The sequence below is a fragment of the Pungitius pungitius genome, chromosome 14 (genome assembly GCF_949316345.1).
Source record: "Pungitius pungitius chromosome 14, fPunPun2.1, whole genome shotgun sequence".
Lineage (NCBI taxonomy): Eukaryota > Metazoa > Chordata > Actinopteri > Perciformes > Gasterosteidae > Pungitius > Pungitius pungitius.
Window position 1 is genome coordinate 7,278,159 of NC_084913.1, and position 20,163 is coordinate 7,298,321.

At 44.3% G+C, this 20,163-nt stretch overlaps 3 protein-coding genes across 3 annotated transcripts in view; 1 reads left to right on the forward strand and 2 right to left on the reverse strand.

Annotated features, from left to right (window-relative positions):
* Positions 1–634: 634 nt before the first annotated feature.
* ivd (isovaleryl-CoA dehydrogenase) lies at positions 635–7,001 on the reverse strand. The gene is made up of 12 exons (XM_037487212.2): positions 6,729–7,001; positions 5,817–5,906; positions 5,593–5,644; positions 5,301–5,470; positions 5,125–5,218; positions 4,088–4,218; positions 3,846–3,942; positions 3,599–3,692; positions 2,539–2,620; positions 2,306–2,410; positions 1,988–2,060; positions 635–1,493 (listed from the first exon to the last, which is right to left on the reverse strand). Exons 1-12 carry the CDS (start codon positions 6,858–6,860, stop codon positions 1,360–1,362), a joined length of 1,254 nt encoding a protein of 417 aa, XP_037343109.1. The 5' UTR covers positions 6,861–7,001; the 3' UTR covers positions 635–1,359.
* Positions 7,002–8,812: 1,811 nt separating this feature from the next.
* Positions 8,813–17,261, forward strand: itpka (inositol-trisphosphate 3-kinase A). The gene is made up of 7 exons (XM_037487154.2): positions 8,813–9,904; positions 13,697–13,793; positions 14,019–14,232; positions 15,328–15,532; positions 15,687–15,788; positions 16,064–16,135; positions 16,320–17,261. The coding sequence occupies exons 1-7, from the start codon at positions 9,665–9,667 to the stop codon at positions 16,566–16,568; spliced, it is 1,179 nt and encodes a 392-aa protein (XP_037343051.2). The 5' UTR covers positions 8,813–9,664; the 3' UTR covers positions 16,569–17,261.
* Positions 17,262–17,316: 55 nt separating this feature from the next.
* The window catches only part of ltk (leukocyte receptor tyrosine kinase), a 35,108-nt gene continuing 32,261 nt past the window's right edge, over positions 17,317–20,163 (reverse strand). The window contains exon 29 of the mRNA XM_037487145.2: positions 17,317–20,073. Coding sequence (XP_037343042.2) covers positions 19,042–20,073 — 1,032 coding nt within the window. The 3' untranslated portion in view covers positions 17,317–19,041. The remainder of the gene's footprint in view (positions 20,074–20,163) is intronic.

Consider the following 20,163-nt stretch of genomic DNA (forward strand, 5'->3'; position numbering starts at 1 on the left):
ATTCCCTCATTATTTTTCTAGTTGGTAGGATATTCTGATTTATAAACTGACTGCTGAGGGCCACAGAAAGTCTCATCTCTGACATAAACCATCACCCTCCAGCTCATTACTGAGCGTATTAATGGGTCACGCAGGTCTAAAGAAGTGTTAACGGGTACATTTAAGGAATTTAGACCATTGAAAATCATTCATTAATTCATTTTGTTCACGGCTTTGCTGGAGCAGCCCCTTCATCAGAACTATTGTATTTCAATGCATCAGCGCTTTCCCTTTATACCGTTGACACTAGTGTCCAATAATACTCGTCCATTTCTCTACCAATTCGACGAAGCCTCTGTGGTCACATTAAAGTTAAAAGAAAAATGAGTCATTAATGTAAACATGAAGGGTTATTGAAGCAAATATATGCTTTCAATCTTTTCTGTAACATCTCATTCCAGTTCAGTGTGTCAGAGGAAATGCGGTCTTGTTTCCTGTGAAGGGGAAATCCTCCCTGACTAAATTATTATTCAAGTGCAGAGGGACAGTTCAATCATTGAACTTCTTCTCTTTGGCTTTTCCCTGAAACAAGAAACGTGCAGGTTTCCTTTACGTTTTCCTCAAATCCTTCAAGAAACTGACACAAAATCAAGTATTGAAATAAAAGGTTTGTTTATTCACGCCCAACTATATAAGATCACACATTATCTACATTTATTCCACTAAAGAAATCTTTAGGAGAGTTTCTCCAGCTGGACGGTACAGCCAGAAGACAAGAGCGGAAAAGGGTTGCTCTGAAAAAAATAATAATGGAGAAACAGTTTCTAATTCTCTACAACAGAATACTCACAAATACACTTCTCCCAAAACTCATTGCCCAGAATCAGAGATCAGCTTGCAGGGAAATCATGAAAGTGAAGTCATAAAGCTCATGAGACTTTTTAAATGTTTAATTTCACGAGTGATAATCACCTGTAAGGCTAGAGAAAGTAATTAATGGATGATTATACAGTATTCACAATTCATTCATAATTCAAACACCGCCATCGTCTCTTGAAGGAGAAACAACATGTTTATACAGTTGAATTCTTAATAATGATGGTATTGCTTTATTCGGGTGGTTATCAAGTCGATGTCACTAACCAGATATGAAAAATCAAGACACTCAACTTACATTTGCTGGAAGAGTGATTTCATGTAGGATACATCAGGGTTTATGAATTAAAATGCTGTGCGACAGTTATGCAGAAACACGTGAGAATCTACAGACGTCCTCACAGCATCAACGGATGGCTCCGTCTAAGGCCCCACAGGTGTGAGTAACGGCGTTCGACCACGGGCAAAGCGCTCACTCAGCCTTCAGCGATTCCTCCGCTCGGATCACTTGTACATGGCGTTGAAAGCTCGTCCGATGATGAGCCGGCGTACTTCGCTTGTGCCAGCGCCGATTTCGTACAGCTTGGCGTCGCGCAAGAACCGCCCCATGGGGTAGTCGTTGATGTAGCCGTTCCCACCTGTTGGGGGGGGAAGGATACAGCGTATAGAAAAATGAAAGTGCAGTTGCTTCAGAGCCCACATAATGCACACTAAATCTCTTTTTGCATTAACAATCACATTTGTACACTGCATACTGAAAAAGACTGTACATTTATGTAGTTTAGTGGGAAAAAAGACGATAATGTGTCAAAGTTACATCCAGATGGGCAATTTAACATGGACATAACGAGGCTCCGTCCTTTCCTACAGAAACACTGCATGTATTGAGGCTGCCAAGCGGTCATATCAGGAAGAAGGCGCTATTCTTTCTCAACTACTCCCTCATTCATCACTTCCAGTAAGCCTCGAACTGAAGGGAACTTCCTCCACGGTGGTCACACAATAGAAATCGAGCTCAAATTCTATCATTTATTAACCAAATTAGCTGTACCTGTAGAGTTCTGCTTTACAGCTCCTCTATGACTTTCACATCAAACCACCATAGAGGAACCAAAGAGGTCACCGAACTCACCCAAACACTGAATGCCGTCCAAAGCAACCTGCGTGGCGTTCTCTGCACAGTAGAGGATGACTCCAGCACAGTCCTGCAATTCATATGTGTGTATGTTGGCATATCAAGAATTAAGGCTGATCTCAGAGCCCCATTTTGATAACTGAAAAATATACATTTTTCTGTAAATATAACCAAGAAATTATAAAAAATAAGATATATTCACAATAATCTATAAAAACACTCTTATTTTGTTTATAATAAAACGTTTTTGTGTTAATATTTTTAATAATCTTTTAACAGTATCTGCTATGGGAGTAGATCATGAAATCCTCTTACCATTGAACTGAAGTGTCCTTTGTCACAAGCACGGGCGACGTTGTACACATACTGCCTACAGGAGCTCAGCCTGGTGTACATGTCAGCCATCTTGCCTTGCATCAGCTGCAAACAGGGTTACGTAAAGCATAGGCATCATTTTTCACAATTAAAATTATAACTTTTACCTTTCTAGCTGGCACTCAACCTCAAGGAGCTGAATTTAACGAAGGATATTCACAGTAAGGTCACACCTGAAAGTGTCCAATCTTCTGTCCGAAAGCTTCTCTGATGTGCAGGTAGGGAACAGCATTGTCCAAAACCGACTGCATGATACTGAAAAGTAATGACATCAAGATTGCTGAACATTTTAAACTAGTCTCATGAAACAAAAAGTCAAGCACTCACAACAGGCATGGTGAGTTATGTTTGTATCACTGCCGGATACTAAGTGCAGTAATTTATTTGTTTTATTAAAACGGTCTTAATGCATGAAAAAAATAAAACATGAATAAATAATGACGTTCTGAATAAAATAGGCCCTCCTGCCTGCGCATACCATGGTGGTTGCTATGGAATGGCAGACACGTACACCAGTAGCTAGCATATTTATTTTATCATCACAGTCAAACATATTGGCTTAATTGGCTGGTGGTCCATTCAAATGATTTATATTTGGTGGCGTTTATTGAGCGATCTCTGAGGAGCTGTCCAGCTGGACAGTTTTCACACTTGTGACCACAATCACTCCCTGTCGTTATCTTTCTTTGACGTGGCGTTGCATGACGTTTAGAAGATGGATTTCTTTTCACGGAGTTGGGCATGCCGTATCATCTCCAGATTCTCAGAAGTTAACCTTAAATGGGGGTTTTTTGTAGCAGTTTTCAGCAGCTAACGTTGTTTCCAAGAAGGGATACCCGACCCCTCGCCCTCTTGACCATCTTGCTAAGCAACTGTGACAAGTTAGTTGTTTTTATTTCTTGTTTTCTCAGTTGCGGCACAAAACAAAAAGTGCAAAAAACAAACAACAAATTGGATAAAGATAATTCCGCAAATAATTCACCAAAAAGAAACGTTTTTTTATTTGCCCCACAAGCCATTTTTCAACTGATTGTGCACAAGCAATTTGGTTTATACTCACGCTTGGTGAACTACGGTTGCTAAAATGCTAAATATGTAGCAAATGCAGCGGAGAACACCTAAATGACTCACATCCCATTACTTGATGTAGCATTTTCCTGCACATTAAATACACATAAGTAACTTCCTCAGTTTTTAATCTTTAATTCAAGCTCATCTCTGACATGAACTCACCCTAAAGGTCCGGCTGAAAGCACCAGCCTCTCCAGATCCAAGCCGCTCATCATCACATAAACACCTTTGTTCAAAGGGCCGAGGATGTTTTTCTCTACAACAGAACATTCCAAACAAAATCAATCAAAAGCCATGCATGAAACAAACACACCTTTGAAGGATAACACACAAAAAGCATCCAACGATTGTCCTGTTTTACACAACGGAACAAACGGCAGAGTCTGCACCTAAACACACACACACACACCTGGGATTTTGCAGTCTTCAAAGATCAGCTCGCAGGTGTTTGAACCCCTCATACCAAGTTTATCAAGCTTCTGGGCCGTAGAGAATCCAGGCATTCCCTACAAAATATGTATGTTAACAAGCTTGGTTTCACTTTTGTGATTCATATCCGCGTACATAATCCTTCATAATATTCATTTCATAGAATGTGAGGCTTCTCCTCAAAACACAACGGCCAGAAGTAAGATAGAAGAATAAATGCACCTTTTCAACTATGAAAGCTGTGATGCCCTTCTGATGGGCATCGGGATTTGTCTTTGCGTAAACAATAAGGACATCGGCGTCCGGCCCATTTGTGATCCAGAACTTGTTGCCATTCAGAACATAGTAGTCGCCTGTAGAAAAGTAACAATAGGAGGAATCAGGAAACGTTTATTGCCATCATATGTCAGACATAAATGGCATTTGACTTGGTGGTTGGTGCATGACGGAAGACAGTACAATAAATGGACAACGCAGCAATAAGATAAAAATAAAAACATAATCAAATATATGCTATGGGTTAGCTTTAGTGTACTAACCCATATCATATATTTTATTATATTTTTATATTATAAATAACAAGGTAACTGGATTTTTAAAATGCAGAATTAAGGATAGATAGATGGATAGACAGATAGAACCCAACTGTTCACCTGTTACGGCAGTGTCTTAAAATGTGTTTGTTTTTAGTATGGGTGTGATTTGTGTGGGAGTGAGTTCTGTCTCTTTTGAGGATCTTTGTTTTAGCTGCCTTTCGGAGGACTTTCTTCTGCTCCATCACCTCCTGCATTTTAAAAGTGCTTCAGTTTTCCTGCCTGAGGATAGATATTTATGCTGGGGACCATAAACAGACTCATTATCTTGCTTGTTGTTTTTGCCTTGAGTCGAAGTAAAGAAACGACTTTGGCTTGGGGCCTGAGAAGTGAATGGGTTTTACAACTCTTTTGTTAAATGGTGGCTTAAAAAGTACAAATTTGACAGATGTTAAATCCACCTTTTAAGATTAGTTTCACTGTATACAGACACTACACTTTATGATGTTTATAACCCTAGGAAAATAGGGCTCCAAAAACAAACAAGCGTGTGCCTCCCAGGAATAAATAGCTTTAATGGACGATTCAAAGTAAAAAGGGATAAATGTCACTATAATCACTTGAATGAATTAACTGAATAAAATAAATAAAAGACTGAGTCTCCAAAAACGTATCCAGCTACATTTGATAGTAGTACATTGGTAGGGTGATGGTAGGGTGTCCTACCTTGCTTCTTGGCTTTGAGTTTCATGGACACGACATCAGAGCCGGCATTGGGTTCACTCATGGCCAGGGCTCCTATGTGCTCTCCTGTCATTAACTGGAACGCAGGGGAACCCGTGATGAGAGTGAACAATTTAAACTGTCTTAGTTCGCGGTTGTTTTTTAATGTTAAACCTGACCTTGGGCATGTACTTCTCTTTCTGCTTCTCGTTGCCGTGGCGAACCATCTGGTTGACACAGAGGTTGGAGTGGGCGCCGTAACTGAGAGCAATGGCCGCAGACACTCTTGACATTTCCTCCATTACGATGACATGATCGAGGTAGCCCAGTCCTGTGCCCCCATACTCCTCTAAAAAGAGAGATGTGTGTATCATTTTAAAACACCACAAAAGGGAAAAGAGCACTTTCCTGGATGTAATTGAAAGGATACTACTTCTAAACATGACAGGGTTTCTCATCCAGACGTTTTACCTGGAGCAGTGATCCCTAGGAGTCCCATCTCACCCATGTCTCTCCAAAACTCCTGTTAGAGAACAAACGCAAAAACATTTACAGAGGCAGGAATCTCACTCAATTCATGCACGAGTGTGTGAGCTGCAGTGCGGCAGGCATGTAGCTCATACCCGTGATAGCGATACGAATTCTCTTAACTATTGAGCACCATCAGGAACCTACTGGCGTGGCGGTCAACTCACCCGCATTCCTGGAAATTCATTGGTCTTGTCGATTTCGTCAGCACGCGGTGCAAGCTTTTCTGCACAGAATTTACGAACCGACTGCCTGAGCTGTGCAGAAAAAAAAACAACAGATTTGAAACAATTCATTCACATGTATGTCATGTTTTAGTATGAGGACTGAAAAAAAAAGAAACATGCAGACTTTAGTTCCTCCTGGACAGAGTGGGAGATTGATTTACGCTTTAGCAAGTCTGTTGTTTAATGTACAGGGGAAGGAGCCAAGATTCTCTCCCCCCCTGGTAAATAAAACTTAATATAATACCAAAGATATGGATGGGAAGACACCCACGTTCAACCAATCAAATGCTTTACACGGACCCCACCCCCCTGCCCTCCTCCTGGCTGCCTTGGGTGCGAAGTATTCCCGATCCGCAGTGGCATTACGTTGATGAGTTTGATCTCCACTGGAGAACATGTTTCAATATCCTTTAAACCTCTGGCTACCTTTCCATTAAAGATGACTTCACGTCAGCTGGTTGCGTCACAGCTAGGGGGGGTAATCAAGTTAAATCTAACTGGTGGTGCATTAAAACGAGAGGTGTTAAGTGTCACCTGTCTATGTAATAAAATCAGAGCAAAGAAAATGTATGTTACACAAACATTAGCTATCGGTGTAGTGGAAACTGTTAACTTTTAGCTGTTAGCTACGTGGTTAGCTTAGCCCCGGGTCGGCTAACGCCAAGGTCTCATTGCCCTGTTAGCTAACAAGACGTCTTGACGTCACGTCCACGCCGTGTTTCAATAACCTTTTGTCCGTCATAACGTGTTAAAGCATAACGAACCCTCGGTCACACCGAGGCTGTCACTTTGTTGGTGTGCCACTGTGTGTTGTACCGGGGCTGTGTGGCTTCGCGCTGCTCGTTAGCTAACCTGTATCTGGTCGTCGGTGAGTCCGTTCACGACATCGTCCACCGGGATGGAGGCACCGGCGCATCCTCTCCTCGACGCCGCCTGGACGGACAACCTGCGGCCGAGGCGGAGGGCGTTTCTGACGGCAAACATAATGTTCCTCTTAGATGGACCGTTTTATGAGGAGACTAAATAACCAAAAAGTTGTCACTCGGACCCACAAGCGATGTGGCTCTTAGCGCAGGCGAAGTGAGAGGTCCCACTCTGCTACTCTTTACGTGTACCACACATTGTCTTGTTTCCGCGCTTCTTGACTCATTAACATCCCCTAGTGGACGGCGGTGTAAATCATTGTATCACTCAAAGAACGCAACTGAGCTATTAAGTTTAGTTGCTCAACTTTTGCTGCTAATAACAATTAGAAAACATATTTAAAACATATTGTTAAAGACAATGACAGCCATATTGAAGGTAAAATAATAGGGACATTGATAGAAGTATTTGCCAACCTGTAATAGGTGTATGCCTAATCAATCTGGAATCAGGAATTGTTTATTGCCATAATATGACAGACATGGAATTTGACTTGGCGGTTGGTGCAGGACAGCAGACAGTACAATAATGGACAACAGACAACGTGGTGCAGGAATAAGATGAAACATATAATAAAATATATGCTATGGGTTAGTAAGTTAAGAAATAAAGATCAAATAAAAAATAAGTGCACCAGCTAACAGAAAGTGACGAGTGAAAGTGACAAAGTCTATGTAAATGGAGTGAGAGTCAGTCAGGGGACCTGGGCACGGTTAATGAGCCCGACTGCCGACGGGAAGAAACTGTTAGTGTGGCGGTAGGTCTTAGTCCTGATGGACCTCAGCCTCCTGCCGGAAATAGTTTATGTCCGGGGTGAGAGGGGTCAGCTACAATCTTTCTAGCCTCCTTAAAAGTCCTGGAAGGGAACAAGTCCTGGAGAGATGAAAGATTGCAGCCAATCACCCTCTCTGCAGAGCGGATGACACGCTGCAGCCTTCCCTTGTCCTTGGCTGTGGCTGCAGCGTACCACACGGTGGAGGAGCAAAAGATGGACTCAATGGTGGCCGTGTAGAAGTGCACCATCATCGTCTTTGGCAGGTTGAATTTCTTCAGCTGCAGAACAACCTCTGCTGGGTCTTCTTGGTGATGGAGCTGATATTCAGCTCCCACTTGAGGTCCTGTGTGATGATGGAGCCCAGGAAACGAAAGAAGTCCACAGTGGTGATGGCCGAGTCACACAGGGTGAGGGGGGGGGGGGGGGGGGGGGGGAGGTGGGACTACGTACTTCCTGAAGTCCACAACCATTTCCACTGTCTTTAGCGTGTTGAGCTCCAGGTTGTTCTGGCTGCACCACGTGACCAGGTGGTCAGACTCCCACCTGTCGGTTGACTCATCCCCACCCGAGATCAGTCCAATGAGGGTGGTGTCATCTGCAAAGCTTGACGGACTGGTGACTGGAGGTGCAGGTGTTGGTGTACAGGGAGAAGAGCAGAGGGGAAAAAATGCATGCATTGTAATTAATGAGAGGGGAAAAAGTAATGGCAATAACCTTCCATTTGTGCCATTCAGCTACAATAACAATTTTAGCAACAGGCAATGCCATGCTGGAGGCCTCAAAACCCCATGGCCCCAAAATAGGTCGGTACTCATTTCATTAAAAATGATGGGTTGTTTTCGGTTTTGTATCTTAATTTGATTCCTATTATATTTTACACCTGGGGCCAGGATGTATTAAAGCACAAAAAAGCATGGGAGCAACTGCTGTGGAAATTACAGAGGCACTTAATGCAGTTAGGGATACACAGGAAGTGTGTCTCCAACTGCATAACAACATAGTTATTAGAAAACATTTGTAAAAATAAAATGCAATGGGTAGGCAGCAGGAACAGTTTATTGACTCATTATTTATTTTAATAAAATGAAATCATAGATGTCAAAGTCAATTGCGCTGAACCGCATCACAGCTTCCCCAAACCGTACATGGGTTTTATTTAAGAGAAATACAAGTTGCAACAAATGCAACAAAGGAGATAAAAGAAAAAACTAAAAAAAAATCAAAGTCAGGCTTCAACAGCAGTTTTGAATATTTAATGTGGAGTTTTGGGCACAGCCCGCCCTCTAGTGGTTATATCTGGGGCAGCAGGACTGAGATTGTTAAAACTCACATCACCAGCCAAACTCTCAAAGCTTATTTATCATTTTAAAACATGACTACATCCGATTGTATTAAGGACATGCTTTTTAAAAACGCAAATATGATATTGTACATTCAAATTGTGCACATCAGCAGTGAGTTATAAAAGACAAACGAATACTAAAACCTGCCACCTCCCCATAACACCATTATTGTTTAAATAAACCGCAGTTTGAAGGCTTTGCACGTTTGTTCATACGCTTCTTTCTGGTTCCAACATGCTGATGCATTCACTAAAACCAAATATGTATCTCGTGGAGCTGATTTGTATTCGAATCCGACAAGTCCCTATTCAGTTTGATTTCAGGTTTGTAGCGTTGATCGCGACGCAGAAGAAAGTCTGAACCTGTCAGCTGGTTTGATTAGTCAGGAAGCGAGTAAGGCACTGCGGAAGATAATGCGCTTGCACATTAGTGTGGGCGCGCCGTGGAGAGGGGTTCCCCTTTCGAGCTAACAAAGCTTTCTGTTGCGTCAGAAGTCAAACAACACGACGACGCAGTCCACGGAGGATCACTCGAGCACGCAAACCTTCGGACAGGGGAAATGACCATGGCTTAAAGTGAATCCTTTTTGCAGATTTAAGTTTCCAATGCGCAACGGGCGCAAGAGAACGCGCTCCATGGACCTAGTCTCTCCCGGGGACTGAACCCGATGCTCGCACACCGGCGATGAGCTCGTTCACAAAGCCGCTCAAATCGTCCCGTCGTCCGCAACCGGAGCGCCGACTGTGATGGATGCGCCCCAGGTACCGCACGTCACCATCACCCCGGAGGGTGGCGGATCCCCGCGGGAGATGCGGCAAGAGGACTGGGATGACGCGGCGGAGGGAAACCTGCGCAGGAAACTGTCCAATTCCTCCATGTCCTCCACGGGGTCCTCCGCCGTGGAGTCCGAGGACGACTTACTCAGCGACAACGAGAGCAAGAGCGAAGGCATCATCACCCTGGAGCACCTGGTGGACAGCGGAGAGGTGAGGAGACGGCCGACAGGCAGGTCCCCCGGTAAATCATGTCCCTCTTATCGTGTCCCAGTCACGGTGCGTAAAAGCGTCAACCATCTGTTGTCTTCTTGTTGCATCTCACCGTTACGACTAAGCTATGGCACGTGTCAATAGGCATAAGATACAAACAAGAGAAATCACACATTTTCAAAGATGTGAGATGTGGAATGACACAGAGGCGAAAACAATGGACTGAATGTGAAGAATGTGAAGAAACGGATGTAAACAAGTTGTTCAGTAAATGTTCATGCATGATGAGAGGCAGTCCTCTGGAACACGACTAGACGTTTGAGAACGATGGATTCATTTAAAATCTCCATCTTTGTCTTGATACTTTGTCTGCATCACCAATAACAAGATACAAAGAAAATAAAGGAAACAACAGTGAAGCAGCAAATAAACAGCATTCAGCAAACGTCTTAGTGTCTAGTGTAGATCAGATTACAGTTATTATTGCTTCAAAGTTGTCTTTTAAGCCTCTTAATCATATAAGGGAAGCAAAAACCTTTTCTGTGGGAAATGAGTCACTTCTACATTTCACAAGTCAATTTTTGCGTGTGTTCTCTTGAGATCTGGAAAATGTCAGCTGTGTGGTGAATCGTTCAGAGACCCACTGCTTTCCTCTTGTCGCTGAAGATGACGGGTAAACATCCTCCAGATCTCTGCCAGAGAATAATCTTGTTGTTTGTTTTTTAATTGAAAGACCCCATTGAGATCCCATTATCCCTCCCAATGCTCAGCGGCTCATCGGGCGCTGTGTGAACCGATACGGAGGCAAAGCTCCATGACCTTTGCTGAGTAAAGGCCATCTGGTACAATTCCATTCACGATAAGAAACAAAGCACTTGTCATATCAATAACATTAAACAACATTGTTTGCAGGCCTTTGAGTTGATCGCTCTTTGCACGTATTGCACTAATGTGCAGGACCTCCTTCAGCACACAGACGAGTTTTGACGGGTTTCGCCCTTTTCTTCGTTACACGCAGAGGGTGGAAAACATTCTTGAAGCCTTTACCTTTGGCCGACAAGTCTCAGTCTGACTGAACCTGCTCGCATGTGCAGCTTCCACTTGATAGTCATCTCAACGACATTCTCTTTTGTCTCAGCCGTCGCCCTATTAGGCTCAGGCTCAGAATGCATTGTGTGTGCGTGGGTGTGCGTGTGTTTGTGGGGGTGTGTGTGCATTTTAATGGTGCCGCCGCTTCTCTTTCCCTTGTCCATACAAGGCGTGTGGCTGTCATTTAATTTTAAACAGACTCACGCTAAATACACATTGTCTGGGAACGTGAGAAAGAAACAGAGAGAGAGAGAGAGAGAGAGAGAGAGAGTGATCGATCAAGTGAGGCCCAGTGTGAAGGCTTTCCAAAATAAAAGTCACCTGAAGCTCTTTATTCTCTCTCTCAGTTGCCATAACAAGAGAAAAATGTGACAACTCAAATGTGTCAAAATAGCCACTCTTACGGCTCTGCCCTTTCGGGCCCACACATCAGCCCACACCTCATCCCGTGCGCACACACAGACACACACAGTGCAGTAAGGATTTTTCCGTGGTCAGCTGCCAGTTTGAGCCTCGACATTTAACAAAGAACCACTTCAGGAAGTCAAAAACACTTGTGTAGCAGCGCTGCTGCAGGTTCCTGCTTGTTTTAAAAGTGCTTTTTAATAGACGTGCAGCAGAAGACGGCACAGCGACGGAGACGTGGACAAAAGCTCATCCCTGCAAGGGGAATCATTAGATCATAACGATGACAATACAGTGTAACATGGAAGGCCTGCGCTGCGGAACGGCTGGTTCTCACACACACGCACGCACGCACGCACGCACGCACGCACGCACGCACACACACACACACACACACACACACACACACACACACACACACACACACACACACACACACACACACACACACACACACACACACACAGCAGGCCGGTGCTACAGAGAAAAGGAGCATCCACCCGACATAGCAGAGTGTGTTGAGGAAACCCTTCAACCACGAGGCTAACAGCAGAGCAAAAGGTCCCCTTTCATTTGTGGGCGTAAATAAATCGGTGGACCTTTGTAATTATTAATGGTGACAAATAGTTGAGGTCAGTACTCAATTACAAGTTCTGAGGTGCATGTACTTTTAGTAGAACATTTTCTGCTGCTCTTTTGCTGCACTGCATTTCAAGGAAAACCGGTCTTTCCTGCCCACTTAGACTCTGTATGTCATAGCTAGAAGAAGCTGTAAATGTCATTGGGTTCAATTGTTCGAATAATCTACTATGTGCCTAAACACCTTTGATCCTCTCTTCTTTAAAGAGTAAGAAACCCTGTTATTTCAAGTTATAGCTCGAGTGTGAAAACAGTAACAGTGTTATGAGTACAAATTCTTGTGGTTTCTACCATCAAGGCTGGCTGGGAACGCTTAGTGTGAATAACACCAAGGTTCAATGTCAGACACTTATAAATATTTGCCGTTTGAGACGCAGGGTCGTGACGGCTACATGAAAACAGAGTTCCGAACCAAGTTTCCGTCCAACCACACGTTGCGCCGAGTGTGCTTGTATGACAAGTAAACAGGATCCAAATTTGACAATTTGAGTAAGTAAGTCACTGTACAAGAGTCCAACACTCGCAGCAGTAAAACAAATGCCTGGGTGTGGAAGCCTCAACACCTTCGCAACGCGATATTATCATTAAACAAGTGGCAGTAGAGTAAGCGAAGCATATCACCTGACATTTAACAGAGACTTGGCTGGTCACCAACATGAGTCCCTGTTTCACAAATAAAAAATGACCTCTCCAAAAACGCTGGGAGCACATCTTCTTCCTTCCCTCTGCAGAGCCTGGGAGTTTGTTCATTGGGTCTTATTCTTATTCCTTATTATTATATTTGAGGTGATCGAAGATTCTAGAAATACAATCCTCAGTGTTAAAGCAAAGCAAATGTTATTTGAGATATGGTCATTTTTTTCTGGGAGGGAATAAAACAGACAGTTCTCTACAAGTGTGAATAACTACCGCGTCTCTGTGAAACATGCAAGCTGTTGCCGTGTTTTTCTGTGTGTGTGTGTGTGCATTCTGAGGGAGAAAGATGGAGAATGCAAAGGTGTGTAATGAGAAGAGTCCTTAAATAATTTATGGAAAACTGAACACCTCTGGCAAGACAAATAATCCCCTGTCAGTCATCTTTTCTTTTTGTTATTGATTCAGTGTCCACTTTGATTAGCAGTGATTTCTGTGTCACCCTTCATCACGTAGGCACCATGCAGATGCCAAGCCTTCACACTTATTTCTCCTTAATATATGGTAATTTGACAAATTATGGCTGGTTTGTTCGGTGTGACATTCTGAATCCTGCCTGAATAAATAAGCAGTGTCCCCAGGAAATGTCTTTAAACTGATGTTAGATATTTCTCTGTCAAGCAAAGCCTTTCCCCACACTTAGCTAGAGATGCTGACTATAGAGATGTTTGAGTGCAGATTAGTGAGTTTCCACAGAAATGGCATTTAGAGGACACAGACCAGAGGTTTCACACAGTGGAAACGGAAACGCCTGGCATCAGATTTGCTGGCTGGAAAATGCTTGTTTATTCGGATGCCTTTTCAGATAGAAGGTGCCCCGCAGGCTGCACCTCTTCTGCACCTCTTCCTTTTCCTCAAATCACTTCGGTGAACAACAACACACTGATAAACCCCCCAACCACCCCCCCCCCCAAAAAATGTTTCCATTAATCGACTCACCTCTGTTTGTTTTCCCGTCTTCTCCAGAGCAAGCCGTGGTGGAAGCTGAAGGCGATCGTCCACTGGCCCTTCAGCGTCACGCAGAGGAGAAAACTGAGCTGGGTTCAGCTGGCCGGGCATAAAGGTACGATCTGCTCCACCCAAGGACGAGAAGTTGTGGATGTGTCATACCTGGTGGTTTCCCTAACCACCGTCTCTCTGCAACAGACACAAACACCGCATCCAGAAGTGTGATTATCGCTGGACAGTCGAAACAAAAATCGCCTCACGTATTATTTTCTGTCATGTTCTCGTCCTTCCTTTCTGTGAGAGTCCAAAATACAAAGCATCGGTCTTGTTCCCATCTCAGGTAACTTCAAGGCGGCGGACGAGGGCAACATCCTGAAGAGGTTTTCGGAAAACGAAATGCAGTGTTTTGAGAAGCTGAGGGACGATGCGCTGCTCCCATTTGTGCCTGGTTACCATGGCACTGTGGAAAAAGATGGAGAGTCTTTCCTTCACATGACCGACCTGCTTGTGAACTTTGACCTTCCCAATGTCATGGACTGCAAGATGGGAGTGAGGTAAGGAAGTGAGCTGTTCATTCACCCAATTTAAAATTACAACCTATTCATTTCCCGACTTGTTTGTGATAAACAGGCTTTGTAGTTGGCTAGAATCATTAAAAATTATGATTTCTTTTAATTTTCCAGTATATTCATGCATTTAATATTTTGCTTTGACACACAAACACACACACGATAGACATGAATTCATTAGTAAATGTTTAATTGTTGTGTTTTGTTGACGTGCCTGCTGACAGTACGTGACTCCGAGTGCCTTTCTCGCTTCACAAGGGAACACCTGTTGTAACTACAAGCCGTATGCTTGGCTTCCTGCCTCAACGGACGGGGTGCCTCGCTGTAATTATGTGCACAGGCAGAAACACGCATACACACACACACACACACACACACACACACACACACACACACACACGCACAAACACGTATGCATGCAGGTAAGCAGGTCTCCGAACTTACAGACTCACCCATTACAACACAAACTCTTATTTTGTAAAGAATGTGTGTCTGTATTTCTGAGGCTACACACACACACACACACACACACACACATGCAGGGTGTCCCTGGAGACTCCCCTTCATGAAAAACACTCACAACCACAAAGTTGCAAACCACTAACTTGCACAAACACACACTCAGACTCTCACAGAGTGAGGCGCTGCACGCTCGTCTACTCTCAGCTTCCCTCTTCAGCACAGAGGAAGTGTGGCTCACAAACTGAAACTGATATTTGTTTGCACATCATTCTCTAGTATGAATACGACAACTGTGCATGTGATGGTGTACTTTTCACCAAGTATGTCGCTCTTAACCGAGTATTTCAGTTAATGTTTGTGCACTCGTCAGCTTCTCTGCAACACGATTGGAAAGGTCCTGCTTTCTCTGGCTTCTCCTCCAGCAAAATAATCCTCCGTAGTGAAACATATTGTGTAATTCAACTAGTGGCCTCTCAATAAATACGGGTGTGAATTCAAGACAAACCCTGAAAGAAAACGTTTCTATCCACTCACATGCAGTTAACCTTTTACCCAGTTATCTGAAAATATGCAGTTCCTGCTCCTGACGGCTTTCTTCCTTCAACCCCGCGGTCTCAGAACGTACTTGGAGGAGGAGCTTGTCCGGGCGAGGGAGCGACCCAAGCCGAGGGAGGACCTGTACAAGAAGATGGTGGAGGTGGACAGCGACGGCCCGACGGCCCAGGAGCATTCCCAACGGGGGGTCACCAAGCCCCGCTACATGCAGTGGAGGGAGAGCATGAGCTCCACCAACACCCTGGGCTTCAGGATAGAAGGAATCAAGGTAGAGGAAGGGACATGGACACATATATCTAGAACACGTATTCAGTTGAGCACTAAAGTGGTACATCGAACACACGAGTACAAACTGAAAATAAAAGCACAGACGCAGATGCATTCAGGGTTTATTTCATGGTGAGACATTTCCTCTCTTTCAGAAATGTGACGGCACGTGTCGGACTGACTTCAAAAGAACCAGGTCGAGGCAAGATGTCATCCAGGTGTTCAAGGACTTTGTCGGAGGGAACGTCAACATAATAGTACGTGACAGTCTGTTTGACCGTGCGCACACGCACGCTGTGCGCTCATGCATGTAAGGACAATTGACAAATCGTAATTCATCCCCTGTATTTGCTTTGGGTAAAAGGTCGGTGGAGGGGGGGGGGGGCGGGGGGACTGAATGATGATGAATGCAAACAGCCTCCAGGTGTTTGAAGTGTGTCTACAGCCCATTATCTACCACCTGTAGCTTCTATTTTAAAGATTCAGATTAACATTTTTCATGGGCTTCAAGTGATGTTTTGACGATTCACAGAAGTCGTACGTGAGCAGACTGACGGAGATCAAACAGGCCATGAAGACATCGCAGTTCTTCCGGCAACACGAAGTAATAACTTCTTTTTTTTTTTTTTGAAAAACCAACGTAAACGTCTTCACTTCCAGCTAAACAGAACGCTCAACACTCAGTATACACCGTCTCTTCGTTATCAAATCGCAATGCATGCATCAATGGATATTCACGAAGGAAAAAGCAAAAGCTGATATGCAGCCATTGTCGTTCTCCTTGGCAGATCATTGGCAGCTCCCTCCTCTTCATCCACGACCACACGGGCAATGCTCAGGTCTGGATCATTGACTTTGGGAAAACAACGGCGTTACCGCCGGGCCACACGTTAAAACATGACATTCCCTGGAAGGAAGGCAACCGGGAGGATGGCTACCTGTGGGGGCTGGAAAACCTCATCCGCACTCTGGAGTCCGTAGGCGATCAAGGGACAGGCGGAGAGACCTTTTGCTCGGTCACTAGAGCAAATAGTTAAACTACAGAAAACAGAAGGTCAGCGACCTTTCTTCTGTAGATGGGTGAGTCAAACTATATTTCAATGGACAACACAGAAAGACCTTTGGGGAGTTTTAATAAATGGAGATGGGCTCTGGGTGCTCGATGATGAATGTTGAACACATGCAGAAATGCTGCAAAAAGCAGCTTTAACGAAGCCACTGACAGAAAAGCCACTGAACACTGAAGGGTTTTTTCAGCGATTGAGCAAATGAACTGACACTAATTCAACTTCCTATTAAATGAACAGAAGTGAAAGTGTTTTCAGGGACGCACTGTTACATGTGAGAAATGTTCACATGCAACAGCTCAAAGGAGAGAGTACTCCGTCCTCTTTATTACAATCTCTGAGCTCTGACAATACATCTGTAGGTGTAATAAAACGGGAGTAATTCAGTGCAACTTGATGCTGAAAGACCTCAGTCATATAACTACGACACATAACATATTGTGAATATAGCACTGGATACTGTATAATTATTAGAGTGTCTTATCTTTGTCCCTGTTCTGACAATCTCTCTTGTATATCAATTTATATTTCTTTTCAGTGATTTTATCGATGTAATCAAACTTGTTATATAGCACTATTTTGGGTCTTTTCGAGAGAAATAAAACCTATGGAAATGCCCTTGGATTTAAAATGGGAAAGCTTTGTTATTTTTATTTTCTATAGCAAAACACATTTGTGGTACGTTAGCTACAGAGTTCAATTCACTCACACAAAAAAATCAATATATATTGATTTATTTGGGGCACAATGAGGTTAGACGAAAAGGTAAAAGACGGTATATTGCATAGAATGTCTTGGCATTTTTGGTTTACTCATTCATCAACAACATTAAATAACACATTAAAAAGTTAAGTTAGTGGGAAATACAACGTACTAGACTTAAAGATTGTATAAGCAAGACATTTTTCCTTCTCTGTAAAATGAACCCTACAGTTATCCATATTTCTGAATGGCACAAAACTACTACTAATAAAATGTTAGCCTCACTAATAATATGAGGCAAACAGAAAGACTATAGAACACTTTTATGTGTGACTATTCAGACAACATTCAAAAAAATAAACTATCAACATGTTTTGGCTCAAAAACTATCAACATGTTTTGGCTCAAAAGACACGTATAGTATATAACTACGAAAATGAGAAATAATAAGGAATAATCCCTGGAATCGAGATACCTGCAGCAGCATGTTTGGTAGATCCAAGGCGGAATACCTCCCCCTGCAGAGTAAACATCGGTACTACAAGCACAGCACCATCTGATGCAGTGCTGTGGTGTTCAATGGCAGTGATCAACTACAAATACAGATTAACATTAGTTAATATTAATAAATAAAAAAAACAGCTACAATTTCAGCAGGTTAGTGCAGCGTACAGAAGAGAATACAAACAGAGCAAATATTTTCACAGCTGCGAGGTCATCTAATACTACACGCTTATACTATTAGGAAATATTTCCACACGGGGAAAGAATAGTCAAAAATATGCAATGCCAACTCCAAATATATGCAAAATAAATCTCAGCCCAGAAGATACAGGAGGTGATTTTTATAGGGATTCAAGGCTTACAAGAAAGTAGTTTAACACTTTGTTGTTGAGAAATATCCCTACTTGTCAAATCAATACCACCACATAACTGTTTGCACTGTTAGTCTGAATCTATCGCCAGGAGGCAGTTCAGATTAGATTAGCACAAAGAATGCTAACGGCTAGTCTGGCTTGGCCGAGAGGAAAATATATCTGCATCCTTGCAACTCTAAAATCCAGCGACCAACACATTGCACGTCTTTTACTTTAACACTGCACACAAAGCGACTGTAAAGTGGGTGTAAATGGAGAAATATGTCCTGACTCTTTCTGACTGTCGGCGAACAATAAACCAAAACCAGCGTCATCAGCCAGAGTTCATGTGACAACCTAAAATAAAATCAAGGTTTAAGATGTCCTTGTGTGCACAACTAGTACTGAGATACACACACACACTTGTGCCAGTGCCTATGAGCTACTGGGAAAACTCCATCAGCTGGGGACATGCTGGAAACAGGGAGTAGACTTTGTGTAGGAGGAAAAGATCAGAGACGTTTTATTGCTGTGTAGCTGACGTCACTGAGTCTCCATCATTTGAAATCAAAATAAATAAATTAAAGTAAGGGGATTCTCTTCTCAACGGCTCAATATTTTATCTGTTTAAATTCCTACTGTACACAGATTACTACAAATACCAACGAAACGTGTGCTATAATGCAACATATACTACTTTTAACGCCTCCATGAAAATAAACAACAACAAATAGGTAAAAGAGGAGTCAAACTACAGCAGAACTTGAGCCATCACAGGGCTGCATGTGTACCAGTGTGACAGAGGCCAGCTGCCTCTCTGTACCGCAGTGCAGCTCCAATAACTTGATGCTGTGGCTCCAACACTAGAACGGAAAAAACGTTTCTCAGACGGGGTTAACGCTGAGGTCTTCGGACAGGGAAAAGCCGGAGTCTCGGTCCCGCGTGGGTTTCTCGACTTTGGCGTGCCGCCTCACGTCCTCGTGTCCGTAGCTGGCGTGGCGCTTCAGCAGCAGCTTGGGCACACAGGAGGAGGCTGCGTGGAGGCCGAAGGCCAGTCCCAGGCCGGCCCCTGCGGAGGCCACGGGGGCGAAGCTGCTGTTTTTGACGGCCTCCGGGGTTTTGGGGAGGACCAGGGGCAGGCCCTCTGCCTCGTAGCTCTGCTCGTCGTAGGCATAGTTGACGTTGCCACAGGGGAAACTCTGGAGCTTAGCCAGGTCCACGCCGGCTTTGACGGGGCCACTTGTTGGGGTCTTATGGGAGGACGCGCTCGGGGGCGTTTTAGTCAGGCCGGACGGGGGCGAGGTAGAGGCAGCGCACAGGCCGGGGGGGCTGAGGTGGGTGCCGTTGCACTCAGCCTCGTTGTTTTCCGAGCTTGGGTTGCATGCGTGAGGGGCCTGCGTGTTGGAGGCGGAGCTTGACAGCGGCATGGACTGAGTGTGAGCGAGTGTTTTCTTCCCCCGGAAGCTTTCCAAAACCCAGGAGCCGTATGTGGGGTTCCACAAGTTCTTCGTCTTGTTCTTCGGCCTCTGGCTCCCCGAGGAGGAGCTGTTCCTGGAGCACGGCTGGTGACCGGCAGGCTCGGGGTGGAGCCAGAGGCCTCCTGCTGGCAGACCGGGGGCCGGGACGGGCTCCGCCCAGCACGGCTGCAGAGCCTCGCGGCACGACGTCACCTCGTGGTGGACGGGTTGCGTCCTCTGCAGGAGCAGCCGGGGTTTCGTAGGCTGCGGGGGAGGCGGTGTTGGGCCGAGGCCCAGAGAGGAGAGGCCCAGCTGGGAGGGGAAAGCCTGGGAAACAGGATGGGACACCAAGAGGGGAGTGAGGCTGGTGAGGTCAGAGGGGAGGATGGCTGGGCCACCTTTGTCGTCTGCAGCGGGGGCGTATTCAACGGGCAGGGGTGTGTTGATCACATCCGGGTCCTGAAGCAGAGCAATGGAGAGGTCAATGTTTTTTTTAATTTTTTTTATTAACACTAAATTGCAATGTTTTGTATGTACAGACAGGTGTGA